The sequence below is a fragment of the Salmo salar genome, chromosome 09 (assembly GCF_965601325.2).
Source record: "Salmo salar chromosome 09, fSalSal1, whole genome shotgun sequence".
Taxonomy (NCBI): Eukaryota; Metazoa; Chordata; class Actinopteri; order Salmoniformes; family Salmonidae; genus Salmo; species Salmo salar.
Window position 1 is genome coordinate 118,027,655 of NC_138299.1, and position 23,681 is coordinate 118,051,335.

Sequence of the window (23,681 nt, forward strand, 5' to 3'; positions counted from 1 at the left end):
AAGAGTTGTGTACGCTCTTCGCAAAAAACACCACAGAAGAATAATGCAATTTACCATTCAAAAGTATATTTTGCCTTCCATAAAGACAAGTCTTTTGCACTGCACTTTATGGTGGGGGGGGGGTTTAATTCAGCAAAAATCTGAGCAGATTCTAAATATTCAGAAAGAGATGGAAAATTCACTGACACCTATCATGCTCCAAGTACAGTATGTATATTTTCATGTAGCTTTCATGTTTCTCGGCCGTACCAGAGAACATTAATACAAAATGTTTATGCCTGCATCTCACCTTTTCACCGCCATGTAGTGATGGGAAAATACGTAAATATTACCAGCGGATGGCGCCACAACCCCATTCTAGATGACAAGTTGACAACTAGACACCACCCGACGACGATAAAGCTGCTGCTACATTCGGAACCAGGCTAGCAGTAATTATATTTTGTTTACTTACTGAGTGTTGGAAACTAACTCACTAATTTAGTTTTGGGTTGGGGAGCAATCTGCAGCACCAGTTGCTGACACTGCAAGGTGGGGGAGTAGGCTATTGAGATTAGATGCTCGAGAGACATTTTTCTGTTGTTGATGAGCCGAGTAGCATGGACACAAAGAACAAAAGATGAAGTGACTGTCACCAGAGGGAGCATGCTGGCCACAAAGGGACAGAAGATTAGATGTCACCGACATGAACGGGCGCAGAAATAAGGTGATGTTACAAAGTAGTTATTTCGCATTGTTCTGTTTGCCAATATTTGATAGCTTGAGGAGGAAGGCTCTCCTTGTCTGTCTCGCTCGCCATCCAAAGCCTGCCTTATCGAACTGATCTTCTACAGTCAAGACGGCTCACTAGGACTCAAATGTATTCACTTTAATGTCTTTTTAGCTCAAATATGCTCATCTTTATAAAGGGCTTTATAAAGGGCTCGTCAGTGTTATCTTCTCTATTTGCTATAGAGCCCCAGCGTGGAGGTGTCATAGTACCCATAAAGCCTAGCGGTCAAACAGGGAAATGGTTCCAAACGTTTTTCCACCATTTTTCCGTAGGGGATTTTAGAGTAACTTAAGGGCAGTGTTTTGTGTGGATTTACCCCGGCGTGACGCATTGAAAGCTCTCTCGGATAAGTTGACTTTTATCAATATTCGGCTCTATTTACTCTGATTCAAAAATGCTAATTGGCATCAAAGTAGACATTGTGCATGTCATCTCTAGCTGACACCTTTGCGAACATGTATTGTGTCAATTTAAGACTTGCACAAGACATTTCACAGAATTGTAAATTTTTAAAGAAATGTAGCCAATTTTTATTAATTACTACATTTAACTAACATTAGTTATTCCAGAGATTCTTACCTTTGCCTTGATCTGGACAAGACTGCCAAATCATCATGGCATTTGTAGTTCTTTATGATAGCCACATTAGCAGATAATTAGCATTTCATTTTGGGGGGATGAATACAGGTGAATATATTGATAAGTCAGCTTGTCCTAAAGAGATTCGCATGGTTATCAAAACGTCACGTCAGGGTAAGCCTACATGAAATACAGCCCTTATTGTAAGTGTTTATAAAATCCCCTATGGGAAAAATTAGTGGTGGGAAAAACGATTGGAACCATTTCCCTGTTTGACCGCTAGGTTTTATGGGTATCATGACTCATACTGTGGTACTCTATACTAGCAAGCCAGCTGCTCTCTCCCCTTCTGCACTGATGTCAAAACAGCTGAACAGGGGAAAATATAGCTAGCTTTCTAAATAGTACGCCAAATTCATATTAATAATAAACATTTACATTTGGATATTATTTTTTATTACATAATGTACATAAAGGTGTATGAAAAAAGAATAAATAGATACACTAGCTTGCTTTGACAGTTTAGTGGCAGAAATGGAGACTGCACTGCAGTGCAACCTGATCTCAGAGCATTTCATATAATTTTCTACAAAAATCTTAGACACTCAATTTAGTATGCTTTATTTTGTGTTTTTATTTATTTTTTACTTATTTAACTTGGCAAGTAAGTTGAGAACAAATTATTATTTGCAATGACGGCCTACCAAACCCTAACCCGGACGACACTGGGCCAATTGTGTGCCTCTCTATGGGACTCCCAATCACGGCCGGTTGTGATACAGCCTGGAATTGAACCAGAGTCTGTAGTGACGCCTCTAACACTGATATGCGGTGCCTTAGACCGCTGCGCCACTCGGGAGCCCATAATACAGTTGAAGTCGGAAGTTTACATACACTTAAGTTGGAGTTATTAAAACTAGTTTTTCAACTACTCCACAAATTACTTGTTAACAAACTATAGATTTGGCAAGTCGGTTAAGACATCTACTTTGCATGACACAAGTCATTTTTCTAACAATTGTTTACAGACAGATTATTTCACTTAACTCAATGTATCACAATTCCAGTGGGTCAGAAGTTAACATACGCTAAATTGACTGTGCCTTTAAACAGCTTGGACAATTCCAGAAAATGATGTCATGGCTTTAGAAGCTTCTGATAGGCTAATTGACATCATTTGAGACAATTGGAGGTGTACCTGTGGATGTATTTCAAGGCCTACCTTCAAACTCAGTGCCTCTTTGCTTGACATCATGGGAAAACCAAAAGAAATCAGCCAAGACCAATTTCCAAACGTCTGAAGGTGCCATGTTCATCTGTACAAACAATAGTACGCAAGTATAAACACCATGGGACCACGCAGCCGTCATACCGCTCAGGAAGGAGACGCGTTCTCTCTCCTGGAGATGAACGTACTTTGATGCGGAAAGTGTAAATCAATCCCAGATCAACAGCAAAGGACCTTGTGAAGATGCTGGAGGAAACTGGTACAAAAGTATCTATATCCACAGTAAAACGAGTCCTATATCGACATAACCTAAAAGGCCGCTCAGCAAGGAAGAAGCCACTGCTCCAAAACTGCCATTAAAATGCCAGACTACAGTTTGCAACTGCACATGGGGACAAAGATCACACTTTTTGGAGAAATATCCTCTGGTCTGATGAAACAAAAATAGGACTGTTTGGCCATAATGACCATCGTTATGTTTGGAGGAAAAAGGGGGATGCTTGCAAGCCGAAGAACACCATCCCAACCGTGAAGCACGGGGGTGGCAGCCTCATGTTGTAGGAGTGCTTTGCTGCAGGAGGGACTGGTGCACTTCACAAAATAGATGGTATCATGAGGATGGAAAATTATGTGGATATATTGAAGCAACATCTCAAGACATCAGTCAGGAAGTTAAAGCTTGGTCGCAAATGGACAATGACCCCCAAGCACACTGCCACTCCAATACCTTGACTTTGTTGTCCTTAAAACATTTTGTCACAACTTTGGAAATCACAAAACCCTGACCTCAATCCTATAGAAGATTTGTGGGCAGAACTGAAAAAGCGTGTGCGAGCAAGGGGTACTACAAACCTGACTCAGTTACACCAGCTCTGTCAGGAGGAATGGGCCAAAATTCACCCAACTTATTGTGGGAAGCTTGTGGAAGGCTACCCAAACCTTTTGACCCAAGTTAAACAATTTTAAGGCAATGCTACCAAATACTAATTCAGTGTATGTAAACTTCTGACCCACTGGGAATGTGATGAAAGAAATAAAACCTGAAATAAATCATTCTCTCTCCTATTATTCTGACATTTCACATTCTTAAAATAAAGTGGTGATCCTAACTGACCTAAGACAGGGAATTTTTACTAGGATTAAATGTCAGGAATTGTGAAAAACTGCGTTTAAATGTATTTGGCTAAGGTGTATGTAAACTTCCAACTTCAACTGTATGTTGGTATGGTATGTATTAATTTGTCAATGTCGATCATCCATTTCGTATGGTATGTTACGAATTTGCTCAACATACGTTACCGGTCAAAGGTTTTAGAACACCTACTCATTCAAGGGTTTTTATTTATTTGTACTATTTTCTACAATGTTGAATAATAATGAAGACATCAAAACTATGAAATAACACATATGGAATCATGTTGTAACCAAGAAAGTGTTAAACAAATCAAAATATATTTTATATTTGAGATTATTCAAATAGCCACCCTTTGCCTTGATGACAGCTTTGCACACTCTTGGTATTCTCTCAACCTGCTTCACCTGGAATGCTTTTCCAACAGAATTGAAGGAGTTCCCACAAATGCTGAGCACTTGTTGGCTGCTTTTTCTTAACTCTGCGGTCCGACTCATCCCAAACTGTCTCAATTTGGTTGAGGTAGGGGGATGGTGGAGGCCAGGTCATATAATGCAGCACTCCATCCCTCTCCTTCTTGGACCAGATGGGATGGCGTATCGCTGCAGAATGCTGTGGTAGCCATGCTGGTTAAGTGTGCCTTCAATTCTAAATAAATCACAGACAGTGTCACCAGCAAAGCACCCCCACAACATCACACCTCCTCCTCCATGCTTTACGGTGGGAAATACACATGCTGAGATCATCCGTTCACCCACCCCGCGTCTCACAAAGACACGGCAGTTGGAACCCAAAATCTCAAATTTGGACTACAGACCAAAGGACAAATTTCCACCGGTCTAATGTTTGTTTGTGTTTCAAGTCTCTTCTTCTTATTGGTGTCCTTTAGTAGTGGTTTCTTTGCAGTAATTCAACCATGAAGGCCTGATTCACATAGTCTTTTCTGAACAGTTGATGTTGAGATGTGACTGTTACTTGAACTCTGAATAATTTATTCGGGCTGCAATTTCTGTCTGGTAACTCTAATGAACTCATCCTCTGCAGCAGAGGTAACTGGGTCTTCGTTTCCTGTGGCGGTCCTCATGAGAGACAGTTTCATCATAGCGCTTAATGGTTTTTGCGACTGCACTTGAAGAAACTTTGAAAGTTCTTGTCATTTTTCGTGTTGACTGACCTTCATGTCTTAAAGTAATGATGGACTGTCATTTCTCTTTGCTTATTTGAGCTGTTCTTGCAATAATATGGACTTGGTCTTTTACCAAATAGGGCTGTCTTCTGTATACCCTGATTGGCTCAAACGCATTAAGAAGGAAAGAAATTCCACAAATTAACTTTTAACCTCTATGGGCCCACCTACTCAACAGCCAGTGTAATCCCGTGGCGCGTTATTCAAATTCCTCAAAAATGCAAAAACTTCAATTTTTCAAACATATGACTATTTTACACCATTTTAAAGACAAGACTCTCGTTAATCTAACCACACTGTCCGATTTCAAAAAGGCTTTACAACGAAAGCAAAACATTAGATTGTCAGCAGAGTACCCAGCCAGAAATAATCAGACACCCATTTTTCAAGCTAGCATATAATGTCACATAAACCCAAACCACAGCTAAATGTAGCACTAACCTTTGATGATCTTCATCAGATGACAACCCTAGGACATTATGTTATACAATACATGCATGTTTTGTTCAATCAAGTTCATATTTATATCAAAAAACAGCTTTTTACATTAGCATGTGACTAGCATGTGACTAGCATTCCCACCGAACACTGCCGGTGAATTTACTAAATTACTCACGATAAACGTTCACAAAAAGCATAACAATTATTTTAAGAATTATAGATACAGAACTCCTCTATGCACTCGATATGTCCGATTTTAAAATAGCTTTTCGGTGAAAGCACATTTTGCAATATTCTCAGTAGATAGCCCGGCATCACAGGGCTAGCTATTTAGACACCCAGCAAGTTTAGCACTCATCAAAGTCAGATTTACTATAAGAAAAATGTTATTACCTTTGCTGTCTTCGTCAGAATGCACTCCCAGGACTTCTACTTCAATAACAAATGTTGGTTTGGTTCAAAATAATCCATAGTTATATCCAAACAGCGGCGTTTTGTTCGTGCGTTCAAGACACTATCCGAAAGGGTAAATAAGGGTGACGAGCATGGCGCAATTCGTGACAAAAAAATTCTAAATATTCCATTACCGTACTTCGAAGCATGTCAACCGCTGTTTAAAATAAATTTTTATGCCATTTTTCTCATAAAGCGATAATATTCCGACCGGGAATCTGCGTTTAGGTAAACAGACGAAATAAAATAAAGCATTCGGTCGACTCGGGCACGCGCCTAAGCCCATAGTACTCTGATCGGCCACTTGCCAAAAGCGATAATGTGTTTCAGCCAGAGGCTGCCTCGATATCGTTCAGCTTTTTCCCGGGCTCTGAGAGCCTATGGGAGCCGTAGGAAGTGTCACGTTATTGCAAAGATCCTCAGTCTTCAATAAAAAGAGCCAAGATGAAACACAAGTTGTCAGACAGGCCACTTCCTGCATGGAATCTTCTCAGGTTTTGGCCTGCCATATGAGTTCTGTTATACTCACAGACACCATTCAAACAGTTTTAGAAACTTTAGGGTGTTTTCTATCCAAAGCCAATAATTATATGCATATTCTAGTTACTGGGCAGGAGTAGTAACCAGATTAAATCGGGTACGTTTTTTATCCGGCCGTGTCAATACTGCCCCCTAGCCCTAACAGGTTAAGAAGGCACACCTGTTAATTGAAATGTGTTCCAGGTGACTACCTCATGAAGCTGGTTGAGAGAATGCCAAGTGTGTGCAAAGCTGTCATCAAGGAAAAGGGTGGCTATTTGAAGAATCTCAAATATTACATATATTTTCTTTGTTATTAACACTTTTTTGGTTACTACATGATTCCATATGTGCTATTTCATAGTTTTGGTGTCTTCACTATTATTCTACAATGTAGGACATAGTACAAATAAAGAAAAACCCTTGAATGAGTTGGTGTTCTACAATTTTTGACCGGTAGTATATGATGTTACAAATTCCAGTTTGTTGTGGCTAACGTTAGCTAGGTCGCTAATGTTAGCTAGGCTAGAGGTTAGGGTTTATGTTAGGGGAAGGGTTAGCTAAAAGGGTTAGGGTTAAGGGAAGGTTTAGGTAACATGCTAAGTAGTTTAAAAGTTGCTGAAATTCTAAAGTTGTCCATGATGAGATTCAAACACGCAACCTTTGTGTTGCCAGTCGTTTGCTTTATACGCCCACCCATCCATCCATCCATCCCGACCAACCACCCTCCTATTGTTTTTGCCTTAAATAACCTTCTGTCTTATGTAACCATACCAAACATAACATACACTATATATACAAAAGTGTGTGGACACCCCTTCATATTAGTGGATTCCACTATTTCAGCCACACCTGTTGCTGACAAATGTATAAAATCGAGCACACAGCCATGCAATCTCCATAGACAAACATTGGCAGTAGAATGGCCTTACTGAAGAGCTCATTGACTTTCAATGTGGCACCGTCATAGCATGCCACCTTTCCAAAAAGTCAGTTAGTCAAATTTCTGCACTGCTAGAGCTGCCCCGGTCAACTGTAAGTGCTGTTATTGTGAAGTGGAAACATCTAGGAGCAGCAACGGCTCAGCCGCGACGTGGTAGGCCACACAAGCTCACAGAACGGGGCCGCTGAGTGCTGAAGCACACAACGGTAGAAACCGTTTGTCCTCATTTGCAACACTCACTGCAGAGTTCCAAATTGCCTCTGGAAGCAACGTCAGCACATTAACTGTTCGTTGGGAACTTTATGAAAGGGTTTTCCATGGCCGAGGAGCCGCACACAAGCCTAAGATCACCATGCACAATGCCATTGGACTCTGGAGCAGTGGAAACGCATTTTCTGGAGTGATGCATCACGCTTCACCATCTTGCAGTCCGACAGACTAATCTGGGTTTGGCAGATGCCAGGAGGACGCTACCCGCCCAAACGCATAGTGCCAACTGTAAAGTTTGGTGGTAGAGGAAAAATGGTATGGGGCTGTTTTCATGGTTCGGGCTATGCGCCTTAGTTCCAGTGAAGGGAAATCTTAACCCTACAGCATACAATGACATTCTAGCCGATTCTGTGCTTCCAACTTTGTGGCAACAGTTTGGAGAAGGCCCTTTCCTGTTTCTGCATGACAATGCCCCTGTGCACATAGCGGGGTCTATACAGAAATGGTTTGTTGAGATCTGTGTGGAAGAACTTGACTGGCCTGCACAGAGCCCTGACCTCAACCCCATCGAACACCTTCGGTGGGATTAAATTTAACACCGGCTACGAGCCAGGCCTAATCGCCCAACATCAGTGCCCGACTTTACTAATGCTCTTGTGGCTGAATGGAAGCAAGTCCCCGCAGCAATATTCCGACATCTAAAGCCTTCCCAGAAGAGTGGAGGCTGTTATTGCAGCAAAGGGGGACCTACTCCATATTAATTGATTTTGTATGTGCACATACTTTTGGTCGTGTAGTGTATCATACTAATTTGAGTGTCCCGGATTTTTATTTACTATGTTATGTCTTGTCTATGAGACCAGGATATGCAGCCCCACCGCCCCAGACACAATTACTTTTGGACTTGTTTTGAAACTCCCTAAAGTGTGTTAGCATGAAATTTCTCCTTACCAACGAGGGTGTATCATGGTCTCATTTCCCAATAAAAACACATGAGACCTCACCAAATCCTCAATACTCAGACTGGCCAGAACACTACAGCTGCTCAGTTCAGATAAACATTGTTTATCAGTTGCTTTGAATTTTAACAAGGGTTCATTGAAAGGTAATGTATTTCCGTATTGCACTTATGTTTTTTTGTGTTTAGCTGAGGGATGACATCGCTGGCTGTCGGCGTGGTCCTATGTCTAACAGGCTGGATCACTCTCTACACACTACTGTGTAACACCAATGGCAGCCATGGTTCTGAGTGGAACTGTAGGCTGGTCACACTGCTCCATGGAATCCTGGCGGTCTGTATAACAGCATACATAGGCTATGTGGATGGACCTTGGCCCTTCACACATCCAGGTAAGATGCTCACTATCTAATCCCACATAGTGCTGCTCCTGTACCGCCTTTCTGTAAAAGGTGAAGTTGGTATAAGAGCAATTTTTTGGGGGGGATCAGTATACTTTGTGTGTTTATGTTGCTAACCATAAATAGTGTTTACAATAACGTTGTGATCTTGATTCCAGGCACAAAGAACACCCCTCTTCAGATCAGTGCTATGGTCATTAGCCTGGGCTACTTCATCTTCGATATGGGCTGGTGTGTGTACTTCCGCACAGAGGGCCCGGTGATGCTGGCCCACCACACCATGAGCATCCTGGGTATCTTGTTGACCCTGAGCTTGGGGGAATCAGGCATCGAGTCCTGCGCCGTGCTCTTTGGCAGCGAGATCACCAACCCCTTGCTGCAAGCTCGCTGGTTCCTGAGACAGTTGGGTCGCTATGAGAGCCTGACAGGGGAGGTGGTGGATGTTCTGTTCGTGGTGCTATTTGTGTTCATGCGCATAGTGGTTGGCGGGAGGATGTTGTACTGCGAGCTCATCTCCCCACGGCCCAGGTTAATTATAAAGTGTGGGGGAGTTGCCATGTACGTGCTATCCTGGGTGTTCATGGTGGACATTGGTCGTTTTACCTACCGCAAGAGTCAATCCAAATACAGACGCTGGAGAGACCAACACAGATTGGCAGCAGTTAACGGACATGTCGGAAAGACAGACTGAAAGACTTCCTGATCATTAGAAGATGAATAAAAACATCCAATGTTTATACTAATAGACCTTTAACAAATGATTAACTACCAATGGTTGTGTATGATTATTGGGGAATAGTCTTTGGTATTCAGCTTACACTTGTACATTTTTGTGCTCCGTTCAGAAAAAACAAGATGCTCAGTTTAGACATACTGTTCATCAGTCACTTTGGGTTAATAAACTGGGTGGTTCGAGCCCTGAATGCTGATTGGCTGACAGCCGTGGTATATCAGACCGTATGCCACGGGTATGACAAAACATTTATTTTTACTGCTCTAATTACGTTGGTAACCAGTTTATAATAGCAATAAGGCACCTTAGGGGTTTGTGATATTTGGCCAATATACCGCGGCTAAGGGCTGTGTCCAGGCACTCCGTGTTGCGTCATTCGTAAGAACAGCCCTTAGCCGTGGTATATATGCCATATACCACACCTCCTCGGGCCTTATTGCTTAATTATAACAGGTTCATTGGAAGGTAATTTAGGGCCTTCAAAGTATTCACAACCTTTTTCCTCATTTTGTTCAAGTAAAATTCTATTTCTCACATGCTTCGTAGACAACAGGTGTAGACTAACAGTGAAATGCTTACTTACGGATACATTTCCAACAATGCAGAGTTAATGATAAGATACAAAATGTAATAAAAAATGTAATATTAACACAAGGAACAAATACACAGTGAATAACGAGTAAAAATAACATGGCTATATTAGCAAGTAGAAAACAACATGACTGTATGAAGGGAGTACCAGTACCGAGTCGATGTGCATGGATACGAGGTAATTGAGGTAGCTATGTACTGTACATATAGGTAGGGATAAAGTGGCTAGGCAACAGGATAGATAGACAGTAGCAGCAGCGTGTGTGTTGTCTTACAGCCTGAATTTAAAACTTGATTCAATTGAGATTTTTGGTCACTGGCCTACACACAATAACCCGTTATGTCAAAGTGGAATTGTTAGAAATTTGTACTAATTAATTATAAATGAAAAGCTGTAATGTCTTGAGCAGTGGTGGAAAAACTACCCAATTGTCATACTTGAGTAAAAGTACATATACCTCAATAGAAAATGACTCAAGTAGAAGTGAACGTCACCCATTAAAATACTACTTCAGTAACAGTCTAAAAGCATTTGGATTTAAATATAGTTTAGTATCAAAAGTAAATGTAATTGGAAAAAATATACTTAAGAATCAAAAGTAAAAGTATAAATAATTTCAAATTGCTTATATTAAGCAAACCAGACTGCACAATTTTATTTTTTTATTTTTATTTAAGGATAGCCAGGGGCACACTCCAACACTCAGACATAATTTACAAATGAAGCATTTGTGTTTAGTGTGTCCACCAGATGAGAGGCAGTAGGGATGACCAGGGATGTTCTGTTGTCAAGTGTGTGAATTTGACAATTTTCCTGTTCTGCTAAGCATTCAAAATGTAATGTGTAATTTTGGGTGTCAGGGAAAATGTTTGGAGTAAAAAGTACATTATTGTCTTTAGGAATGTAGTTAAGTAAAAGTTGTGAGAAATATAAATTGTAAAGTACAGATACCCCAAAAAACGACTTAAGTAGTACTTTAAAGTATTTTTACTTAAGTACTTTACACCACTGGTAATGAGTGAATAAGTATTCAACACTTTTGTTATGGCAAGCCTGAATAAGTTCAGGAGTAAAAATGTGCTTAACAAGTCACATAATAAGTTGCAAGGACTCTCTCTGTGTGCAATAATAGTTGTTAACATATATTTTTTTAATGACTACCTCATCTCTGTAACCCACACATAAAAATATTTGTGAGGTTTTGACAGTCGAGCAGTGAATTTCAAACACAGATTCAACCACAAAGACCTGGGAGGTTTTCCAATGCCTCGCAAAAAATGGCACCGATTTGAGCATGGTGAAGTTATTCAAAACACTTTGGGTGTATTGATACAACATCCAATCACTAAAAAGATACAGGCGTCCTTCCTAACTCAGTTGCCAGAGAGGAAGGAAACCGCTCAGGGATTTCACCATGAGATCAATAATGACTTTAAACAGTTAGAGTTTAATGGCTATGATAGGAGAAAACAACATTGTAGTTACGCCACAATACTAACCTAATTGACAGAGTGAAAAGAAGGAAGCCTGTACAGAATTTAAAATATTTCAAACATGCATCCTGTTTGCAACAAGGCACTAAAGTAATACTGCAAAAAATGTGGCAAAGCAAATATGTTTGGGGCAAATTCAATACAACACTTTACTGAGTACCACTCTTCATATTGTAAAGGATGGTGGTGGCTGCATCATGTTATTGGTATGCTTGTAACCGCTAAGAACTTGGAGTTTTTCACAATAAAAAAATAAATGGAGTTAAGCACAGGCAAAATCCTTGAGGAAAAACTGGTTGTCTGTTTTCCACCAGACACTGGGCGATGAATTCACCTTTTAGCAGGACAATGACCTTAAACTGGCTAAATCTACACCGAAGCTGTTTACCAAGAAGACAGTGAATGTTCCTAAGTGGCTGAGTTACAGTTTTGACATAAATCTGCTTGAAAATCTATGGTAAGACCTAAAAATGGTTGTCTTGAAGAAATTTGAAAGGAATAATGGACAAATGTTGCACAATCCAGGTGTGGAAAGCTCTTAGACTTACCCAGAAAGACTGACTGTAAACGCTGCCAAAGGTGATCCTAACATGAACTGAATACTTATCTAATCAAGATATATTTGTTTTGTTTTTCATAAATGTTTTACAAATTTTAGAATTTGTCTTGCACTTTGACATTAGAGTATTTTGTGTAGATATTTGACAAAAAAACAATACAATTAAATCAATTTTAATCCCACGTTTTAACACTACAAAATGTGGAAAAAGTCAAGGGGTGTGAATACCTTTTTGAAGGCACTGTATTTCTATATTGCAATTTTGCTGCATTTTACAGAACATTTACTGAACATAAAATGTAGGCTAATTGGACTTACTTGCACAAATCTTGAGCATAGCTGATATTGTTGGTGATGGTAGAAAATTAAGGGATCATGCAGTCTTATGAAACTTCTACAGTATATATGTATTTGTGTGTGTGTGTTGGTCATTAAGTGGTCTTTGTTTTGTTTTTGTGTATTTAGCTGAGGGATGACATCGCTGCCTATTGGCGTGGTCCTCTGCCTAACAGGCTGGATCACTCTCTACAAACTACTGTGTAATAACAATGAAAGCCGTGGGTTTGAGTGGAACTGTAGGCTGGTCACACTGCTCCATGGCATCCTGGCGGTCTGCATAACAGCATACATAGGCTATGTGGAAGGACCTTGGCCCTTCACACATCCAGGTAAGATGCTCACTATTTAATTGCACTGAAACAGTGTAATCGTTTCCATGTAGAGTGCTGCTTCTATACAACCATTCTCTAAAGGTGGTTAAATTGGTATACAGGGGTCATTCCATTTCATTTAGCAAGCCATGATACCACCATCTCATATTGTTCTGAAATCATTTCTGTAGTTACACAGGTAAGATTAGCATTTTTGTAAAAAAAAAAAAAATGTTTAGATATAATTTGATCTGAAAAATTAAGCTAATTGATTGCATCTAAATTGGCTTCATATAATATTCAATAAATGTAGTACCTTACATCCGATTTGGACCAACGTTTTTTCTAACAATGCGTAAGACATAAGGAATACAAAGAAATTGTTAAAAGCCACCCACGGACCTCCACGCCAATCCCAACCCAACAACAAGTATACAGAATCAGTTCTCTATTTATGACAAGTAGTATGGATCTGCGGCACGGAGTATTGTTTCTTCATCTTATGTAATGAATTCTCAGTGAATTTGGTGCTTTTTTTTCTGTTCAGAGAAATTAGTCATTAAAGTTGTTTGGTTTATGTCCCATCCTACATCCTGATACCAGGTTCTGACCACTAGATGGTACTGTTCCAGGACTATATAAATACTTATGCTTGTACACTAATTTCAATATACACTGAGTGTACAAAACAGTAGGAACACCTTCCTAATATTGAGTTGCACCTCCTTTTGCCCTCAGAACAGCCTCAATTCGCTGGGGCATAGACTCTACAAGGTGTCGAAAGCGTTCCACAGGGATGCTGGCCCACATTGACTCCAATGCTTCCCACAGTTGTCAAGTTGGCTGGATGTCTTTTGGGTGGTGGACCATTCTGAATGCACACGGGAAACTGTTCCATGTGAAAACCCGGAAGCGTTGCTGTTCTTGACAGACTCAAACCGCCAGGCACCTACTACCATACCCCATTCAAAGGCACTTAAATCCTTTGTCTTTCCCATTCACCCTCTGAATGGCACACATACACAATCCATGTCTCAGTTGTTTCAAGGCTTAAAAATCCTTCTTTAACCTGTCTCCTCCCCTTCATTTACACTGATTGAAGTAGATTTAACAGGCAACATCAATAAGGGATTATAGTTTTCAAATGGATTCACCTGGTCAGTCTATGTCATGGGACACAGTGTGTACATGTAAACAGGGGTAATAGTGACCAGTAACAGGACAAATACTAATAGTAATGGCAATCAATAATCAATGGACAGCAGCGTAATGGAGTAATACATCAAATCAATAATAATTATAGCAGGACCGTAGGTTGTCTGTTGTTAGACCTGTAGATGGGCATAGATAGAGTCAGTGTGCATAGTCTGTGGAGAGGGAGAGCAGTAGAGGGGTTAGAAGCTGTTTAGAAGTCGGTTGGTCTGAGCCTTGACACACCGGTACAGCCTGCTGGACGAGAACATGGAGAACAGTCCATGTCTCGGATGGTTAAAGTCTTTGGCATTTTATTTTTTTCTTTCTCAGAAACCGGCTGACCATCCATAACTGCCTCTGCATTGCTTTCCGGTCGCCGGGCGGGGAAGTTGCCATACCAGAGAGTATGAGGCTCTCAATGGTGCAGCTGTAAAAGTTTCTGAGAATCTGAGGGGTATGCCAAATCCTTTCAGCCTCCTAACGGATAAGAGGTGTTGCCGTGCCTTTTTCACAACGTTCTGGTGTGAGAAGACCATGTTAAGTCTTCAGTGATGTGGACACAGAGGAACTTGAAGCTCTTGAACTCTCGCCTATTTCCTGTAATCCACAATCAGCTCCTTGGTCTTGCTAACATTGAGGGAGAGGTTTGTTGTCCTGGCAACACACTGGAAATTCTCTGACCTCATTCCTGTAGGCTTTCTCATCTCCGTTGGTGATCAGGCCTACAACCGTTGTGTTGTCAGCAAACTTTATGATGGAGTTGAAGATGTGCGTGGCCACATAGTCGTGGATAAACAGAGTACAGGAGGGGGCTAAGCAAACACACCTAGGGGGCCCTCGTGTTCAGAGTCAGCGTGGCGGAGGTGTTGTTGCCTACTCTAACCACCTGGAGTCGGCCCGTCAGGAGGTCCAGGATCCAGTTGCATAGGGAGGTGTTCAGTCCCAGGGTCCCGAGCTTGGTGACGAGCTTGGAGGGCATTATGGTGTTGAATGCTGAGCTGTAGTCGATGAACAACATTCTCAAATAGGTATTCCTCTTTTCCAGGTAGGAGAGGGCCGTGTGGAGTGCAATTGAGATTGCATTGTCTGTAGATCTGTTGGGGCGTTATGCAAATTGGAGTGGGTTTCAGGTGTCTGGGATGATGGAGTTGATATTTGCCATGACCAGCCTTTCAAAGCACTTCATGATTACAGATCTTAGTGCTATATGCACATGGCAGTAGTCATTGTGGCAGGTAGCTTTAGAGTTCTTGGGGACAAGAGTGATGGTAGTCAGCTTGAGACGTGGGGATTACAGACTAGGACAAGGAGAGGTTGACAATGACCGTGACGATGCCTGCAAGCTGGTCTGCACATGCTCTGAGAACCGCCTTGCGAATGTTGACCAGATTAAAAACTTATTCACGTAGGCCTAGGAGAGCGAGATCACCAATTCCTCTGGGACGGCGGAGGCCCTCATGCACAGCTCTGTGTTGTTTTTGTCGAAGCGTGCATAAAATGTATTGAGTTCGCCTATGAAGGCGGGAGTCTTGACCCCGACGCTCTACGGAGCAGAGGTGATGCTTAGTGTTGCTAGCTATTCTCTCAAAGCCGACACCGAGGCACCAGCTCGAAGCATCGAAGCAGAATTTGAGGCACACCGAGACATTTTCTTGGAACGCACTTCTTTTGTGTATACAATTGTGTGAAAATCCGTTCCTTGCACACAGATTCAGTGATGTATTCAGGATGTCATTCCACCCATGTCAACAGTGTGAGAAACAGCTCCTAGCATCGGATGACCACACTCTTTGCCTTCTTTGCTTGGGAACTGAACATGCTCAAGCTGCTGCACAGAGTAGCAGAAATTTACTCCGAGAGCATTGATATCTCGACTTGAGAGCTTTGTGGACGGGACCTCCGGACTGTCATCAGATGAATCTGCCACACAGATCATTGATCGTAGACCTTCCTCTGCAGATAATTCCAAATGCTCCAGGTCAAATGACAGGTCTCCCTTCCCTCGTGATCCACTGCCCAATTAACACCATCGCTCATCCTCGCCTGGGCACAAATCTCACTGCACTGAGCTGCGCAAGGAGATTGTCACTGGGCAGTCGCATGGCAAACAAGGAGTCCACCCTCGAGCACATCCTGGCCAGACTTCCTCTGCCGGTACCAAACTCAACCCCTCCTCTGAACAGAGTGTGGTTGTTGAATCTGATGACACTGATGTACTGCCCACAAGAGCTTCCTACTCTTGTGCCACAGACAATGATCACTCTGATGATGGTATGCACCGTGGCTCTAGCATCATCAGTCCCAGCCTGTTGGCCTGGCAGTAGCAATGCTCTTTTTCAGCCATCTATTTTCTTTGTTTGAGGGGTGAAAAATCCACTTGTAACTTAAGTCTCGCTGGATTGATTGCTTTCATTTTACTCCTGCGACTCTTGCTTCTGCCTGTTGTTTTTTTCCTGTTAACGTTACGACCGTGGAAATGTTTGTAATGACCTGTCAAACACACCCCGGTGATGGCTGAAATGGGCTCAATGAAATACATTGTCTTTCCGTTGCATCTATAAGAATGCTAAAGCTTCGTCTGGGATTTATCCTTTCTTCACTTACATCACAATAAATAGTGTAATTGAAAAAGTTATAATTTGCTACAAATTAGATGTACTTAAATTAAAGCAAATTCCGAAAATGAACACTTATAGTGAGTGATATTAAGTCTGATCTCGCAAACGATGTAAAGTATGTATAGATAGATGTAATCTAGATCCAAGCGTGTTGATTTTTAATCCGAGTGTATCCTGCTATTGGCACACTTGTTGAATTATGCAACAGAACGTGACCACATCACCAACAAACTATCATGGTCCAAACACACCAAGACAGTCGTGAAGTGGGCATGACAAAACCTATTCCCCCTCAGGAGACTGAAAAGATTTGGCATGCGTCCTCAGATCCTCAAGTTAAACAGCTGCACCATTGGGAGCATCCTGACTGGTTGCATCACTGCCTGGTATGGCAACTGCTCTGCCTCCGACCGCAAGGCACTACAGAGGGTAGTGCGTACGGCCTAGTACATCACTTGGGCCAAGCTTCCTGCCATCAGGCGGTGTCAGAGGAAGGCCCTAAAAATTGTCAAAGACTCCAGCCACTCTAGTCATAGACCGTTCTCTCTGCTACCAGACGGCAAGCAGTCCAAAAGGCTTCTTAACAGCTTCTACCCCCAAGCCATAAGGCTCCTGAACAGCTAATCAAATGGCTACCCAGACAATCTTTTACTTAACACTTATTTTTCTTGAAACTGCATTGTTGGTTAAGGGCTTGTAAGTTAGCATTTCACATTTTCATGGTTGCAGCCCTGTTCCACCCCTTTATCTTAATGTATTCATATATGCAAATACACCTAGTGTATTTATGCAAATGAGGTGCATATCATTTTCTTCATTTTAACATAAAATATCAAAGAAATACCTGATACCATTAGAAAATGTATGACCGCATTCTAAGAAAAACATTTGACAAATTGAATACCTGAATTCCCACCAAAATCCCTGAACTCCATTAATTATTTGTCCATAAAAGTAAAATGTTTAATGTGCTATAATTCACTCAATACCTGATGGACTCTAACAATCTGAAGTATCTTCATCCATTGTCCAACTGTTGCAATTATTAGAAATGTTTTTTAAACCTTTTAACAATTTTTGATGACCGTTGCTACTGGCAGTGACACTTGACCAAAGAATTATCCTTTGAAATCTTTGAGAAGCCAAGCGGGAACCTCAACATGGAGCACGCCCCTTTCTGCCATGGTGTCCACATTCAAGTTTGATGAATTCAGTTCTTCAAAGACTGAGACATGCCTCCTGTTCAAAGACTTTGTGCGTGAGCTCCAATGCACATGGAACACGCCAAGTCGAAGAACCCGTTCCATGCCAAGCAAATCACTTAGCTACAGTTCATGGTACAGACGAGAATGGTTTTGGCCATTTCCCCCGTATGGACAAATCATTTGCTTGACCTGTTCTGCCTGCTTCTCTCCGTCACAGTTCAGACCAAGAGCTGCCTAACAAACGATGCAAGGCATTTGATCGCGTCCTACGCAGGACACATGACAGCACCGCTTCAGCCGCTAGGCTTGGCAATTCAGCAGCAATACTGGCCTTCAGTCAGAAGTAGCTGCAGACTATAATACTAAGACCATGAAAGAACTGTCTACAGTGACAGATCTGCTCATCCAGTGCCTTCAGAGCAATGCTCATATAGTTGGGAAAACTTTGGCCGCACTGTGTGCTGTACAACACCACCTATGGTTAGCGAAGCCCAAGCTCCCTGACAAAGAGAAAGTTCCACTCTTAGGTATACCCATATCACCTGGCCAGGAGCGGCCCAAGTGTCTAAAGGAGGACAGAGAAGCACATGTATATGTGTCAGCCAGCAAACCATTTCTCCTGTCCCAGGCCCCCAACTGGGATGCCAAAAAAACAGGCTCAGACAGGCTGCACCTGCTCATTGGTGGAGGAACGTACGTTCTCAGTCCTACCGAAGAGTTTCTAGAGAGCAATACAATGGTGGTGCGTAGCACTTCAAACTCCCGGTGGAGTTCTCCTAAGCGCAGTTCACAACCAGATGACTTTGATTACAGACATATTCCTACAGGGATGGGGAGCAGTCTTGAACCATGAAGGGGTTCATGGTGTATAGTCGGCACCATAAACAACAGCTCACATCAATGTTCTGGAGCTCAAGACGGTTCACCTTGCATTCCAGCACTTCCTCCCAACATGTACTGATACGGACAGACAACATGACAGTGGTTGCATACATCAACTGCCAGGGCGGACTGAGGTCAATGATACTACACCAGGTAGCAAGGGAGCTACTGCTTTGGGCAAACACACTACTTACATCCCTCAAAGCAATACACCTGCCGGGGCCAATCTGTTCACCCTGCGAGACTCAAACATTGTCCTATGTGGTTCTCCATAAAGGGTCCAGCAGGCCCACTCAGGGTCAACGCCCTATAACACTGATGGCCGAGGGGGCTGCTCTATGCGTTTCCACCAATTCCCTCGCTCCCTCAGGTCATGAGGGAGATAATTATTGAGAACAAGTCAGTTCTACTTGTGGCTCCACATTGGCCACAGGGTCACTGGTTTTCAGACCTTGTACAGCTGACAACCTCCCAACCATGGGAACTCCATCTTCAAGGGGACCTCCTGTCACAAGTGAAGGGCAAGCTTTCACACCCCAAACCCAGCCTACTGACGTTGTGGGTGTGGCACCTGAATGTGACCACCTTGTAGCTGCAGGATTACCCTCCTTGGTAATTGATATAATACAGGCAGTAAGGGTATCCTTTACATCAAGACTCTATTCCTACAAGTGGAAGTGGTGTATTGCCCATGCAGAATCGCCTTTTTGCTGCCCAATTTATGACATTTTGACTTTTCTCCAGAAGCTTATTGCTGCAGGGAAGTCCCTATCTACATTGAATGTGTGTATGACAGCCTCCCCACTTCTCACAGGAGTGTTGTGAGTTGTATACACTTTGCAGGGTTAGGGCATTGAGTGACTATCTTGCTGCAACAAGATAATTATTTATCATTTATTATTTAACATAAAAGCTTTTTGTGTGTTATGGGGAGAACACCTAAGGTCTGCCTCGAAGCAGAGACTGGCTCTTTGGATTACCAATGCAGAGTCAAAATCGTACATTGCAGCAGGTACACCAACTCCAGATGGCATGGTAGCACACTCCACCAGGGGTATGGCCACCTCATGGGCCTAGTTCAGAGGGGCCTCCCTGGAATCAACACCCATGACTTTCATGAGGTACTACAGACTCAATGTTATGTCCACACCAGCAGTGGGGTCTGTGTTTCTGGACACGGCACGCTCTCTCAACCCAGATAAGTGAGCATACTTTGAACCTTGTACATACTTATCAACCATCAGTGAGATGGATGTTCTATACAAAGGGCTTCCCCTCTTGGTGCTGTTACACCTAATTGAAGCCTCTCATGTTTAACTTTAAGCTTATTTGTGTTTGCAGTTGTATACTACAGTTGACATTTAATCCACACTGTTGGGTTAATATTTTATGTTACAATTAATCAATCCTTTGACTAATTGAATCAGGTGTGGCAGTTTAGGGTTAAAACAAAAATGTGAATCGTCTGGGGGGGCCTGAGGAGAGCTTTGGGAAACCCTGCTGTGGTGGATACAATGACTTCCTAGGGGCTCATCTGGACTAAGGTTTAATGGTGAGGTATCCCACTCTGTTGCTGAACCACCTGTTTGGTACAGCAATGCCTTTACGAAAAAGAAAGAGAATGTTACGGATTTAGCCCTGGTTCTCTGAGTAGAGTAATGGATCGCCAAGCTTTCATGTCGTTCCTCCACCTCTGTGGAATTCAAGTCAAGTAATTGACAGTGTGTCACGTCACACCACCTTTTATAGTGACAAGTCACGTGGATACAGTAAGGGAATGGCGTGACTGTAAACATATTTTATACCTCATCGCGTGAAGGGGAAGGAGTTCCCATAGGTCATTTGTCGACCCGTTAATCTACTCAGAGAACTAAGTTTACATCCATAAATCAATGTTCTTTATGTAGAGTTTCTTGCCTAGTATACAGTAATTTGATGTGTGTATGACAATGTTACTAACCATGAAGAGTGTTTATAATAACGTTGTGATCTTGATTCCAGGCACAAAGAACACCCCCCTTCAGATCAGTGCTATGGTCATTAGCCTGGGCTACTTCATCTTCGATATGGGCTGGTGTGTTTATTTCCGCACAGAGGGCCCGGTGATGCTGGTCCACCACACCATGAGCATTCTGGGTATCTTGTTGACCCTGAGCTTGGGAGAATCAGGCATCGAGTCCTGCGCCGTAATCTTTGCTAGCGAGATCACCAACCCCTTGCTGCAAGCTCGCTGGTTCCTGAGACAGTTGGGTCGCTATGAGAGCCTGACAGGGGAGGTGGTGGATGTTCTGTTCGTGGTGCTATTTGTGTTCATGCGCATAGTGGTTGGCGGGAGGATGTTGTACTGCGAGCTCATCTCCCCACGGCCCAGGTTAATTATAAAGTGTGGGGGAGTTGCCATGTACGTGCTATCCTGGGTGTTCATGGTGGACATTGGTCGTTTTACCTACCGCAAGAGTCAATCCAAATACAGACGCTGGAGAGACCAACACAGATTGGCAGCAGTTAACGGACATGTCGGAAAGACAGACTGAAAGACTTCCTTATCATTAGAAGATTAATAAAAAAATCCAATGTTTATACTAATAGACAACCTTTATACATTTAATGGTTGTGTAAGCATGGGGTTAAAGTCAACCCATTATTTAGACCTATATGGTTATATGGGAATATTTGTTGGTATTTAGCTAACACTTGTAAAAAAATAATAAAAAAAAATAAACAAGTGCAAGCATCTTCAAAAATTTACAACTGTAGCAAAAACAATTGAGACAGTTTGTCTTTTGAAACCAAATGACCTAGTGCCAATATGATGAACAGATGTATTTCACAACCTATTTACAATTAACTGTAACCTAATAGTATGTTCTTCTAACCTTGTATCCAGCAATAAGTTGACTATTGGGAAATGGACACATAACATTCCCTAATCCTCATAGGTTAGGCCACACTTTTTTGAGGCAGTGAAATTGAACCGAAACTGTTTCTATCCTTTTGCAGTATTTTGTTGTATGCAGTAGTTTTTCTGCAGAAATTCTACTTTTGATAAATATTTTGCAATGTTTTGAGTAAAATTTTTCTAATTTGAATTGTAGGACAATTTATAAGCCATTTAAAAACGTTCCATTTAGTTTTTAGGAAGATGTTTATTAATGCTCGCTGAGATTGCGGTGTTTTAGATATATCTATCTATCTAACATAAAACTCAGTAAAAAGCTACATGTTTCTTGTGATAACTGTCTTTCCATTTAGCTAAAATAAGGGTTTTTCATTAAAGTGCACAGCAACAACAAATCCGTAACGATCAGTAACACGTGGAACAAAGTAATTGTGTACATACTGTAATAGTATGTTTTGTGGTATTTCATTGCTTGATTGGGTGTATATTAGTCATTGTAAATTAGTTTAAAATACCAATTGGTAAACAACAATTTGTGCTAAATGTTGTGTGCATGGTATTGCTTAAAATGTTCCAGTATGATGCCAAGTCACATTTCCCAATATTGTATGCATTCATATTTGAAATTCACTACTTTTCGATGAAATATTTCAATCTGGTGCCTAAGTAGTTAGACAATGTGGAATGGTATGTCAACATTCACCAGCCCTGTGTCTTAGTTAAAAATACCAATGGGTAAACGATGATTTGTGCTAAATGTTTGTGCACTGTATTGCTTAAAATGTTCCAGTATAATGCTAGAAGGTCACATTTCCCAATATTGTATGCTTTCATATTTGAAATTAACTACTTTTATATGAAATATTTAAATATGGTGCCTAAATAGTTACAGTATGTGGAATGGTATGTCAACATTCACTACCATTGTGTCTGTGATAAGGGAGAATAATATGTGTGCCTTTGTGACTTTATACGTGTTCAAATGTAATGTTTACTTTTGTGTGTTCAATAAATACCCTGAATACAGAGCTGGTATAGAAACATGTGCTGTAAGATATTACATATATTTGGCCTATATAGTATAAAATATTTATTAGAAAAATTTGAAATTATACTTTTTTTTTTACTCAGGGAAATACTACTTTGCCACTTGTTAGAATTTACTTTAAATGAGTTATGTTAATTGTATTACAACATCTTTAAAGGTATACTAGCCTACATTGCTTTCAAAAAATGTGTGTAGCCTTGTCCCGTACTGTAGGGTAGACTTATTGCGCTATAGCCATCAGAGTGCTCTGTGCTTGAAGTATTCAAATTGTCCACATGGTGGAATTTGTAAATCAAAAATCCTCCAAAATACTGTACTAGAGTGCTCAACCAAAAATGTTACGTTTGAACACGTTTTGCTGTCAAATGCCATAACCATTTAACACTGTTAAGTGTTATGATTTATGATTGTTATAGCAGGAAATTATTGTACTTTTATTAACTGGTCATTTTAATGGGATAGTTCACTCACAAATTAAAGTTTGTCAGAAGTTGTCTGACCCCAAAAGGTGAGTCCTGATTAGTGCACGTCCTAAGCCATCTGCTGTGTAGATCCAATAATACAGTATACCTGAATCCCAAATGAATGGGAGCAGTATAGGGATCTCATTTTATTCTGTACCTTGTTTTCGATTCATTTGGGTTGGAGGCATACAACAGTTAACATGAAACATAGACTCCTCTTGACATTAGACCACTTTCTGAGAACTGAAAACATCTGACAAACTTTGATTTTGGAGTGTCAGATGTTTTCAAGTTTTAGAGGTGGTATAACACAGGAACAAATAAATAAGACACAATGAGGGGAATATATGATGATGTTGTAGACTATCAATGTGATAATCATTAGGCCAATAAAAACAATGATAATGTTAGGTTTTACAGAAAATCTATCTACATTTTAAGTTCAAAATACATTTGGCCTACATTATAATATATATTTGTGACACCATAATGAACAAGGCAAAATAGGAATATATTATTGTT

The 23,681-nt window shown here is 41.3% G+C and overlaps 2 protein-coding genes across 4 annotated transcripts; both read left to right on the forward strand.

Moving 5' to 3' along the window:
• Positions 1-347: 347 nt before the first annotated feature.
• On the forward strand, positions 348-23,202 carry LOC106612470 (TLC domain-containing protein 5). 3 transcript variants are annotated; one of them, XM_014213628.3, is made up of 3 exons: positions 348-431; positions 12,665-12,867; positions 20,750-23,202. In XM_014213628.3, exons 2-3 carry the CDS (start codon positions 12,672-12,674, stop codon positions 21,280-21,282), a joined length of 729 nt encoding a protein of 242 aa, XP_014069103.1. In that variant the 5' UTR covers positions 348-431; positions 12,665-12,671; the 3' UTR covers positions 21,283-23,202. The 3 variants fall into 3 exon arrangements, with proteins under 3 accessions (XP_014069103.1, XP_014069104.1, XP_014069102.1); XM_014213629.3 differs by lacking the exon at positions 348-431 and adding an exon at positions 9,659-9,790; XM_014213627.3 differs by lacking the exon at positions 348-431 and having other exon boundaries at positions 12,192-12,867.
• On the forward strand, positions 449-9,739 carry tm136 (Transmembrane protein 136). The gene is given in 3 exon segments (NM_001140640.1): positions 449-706; positions 8,611-8,813; positions 8,981-9,739. Coding segments are annotated over 2 exon segments (729 nt in total). The 5' UTR covers positions 449-706; positions 8,611-8,617; the 3' UTR covers positions 9,514-9,739.
• Positions 23,203-23,681: the final 479 nt, after the last annotated feature.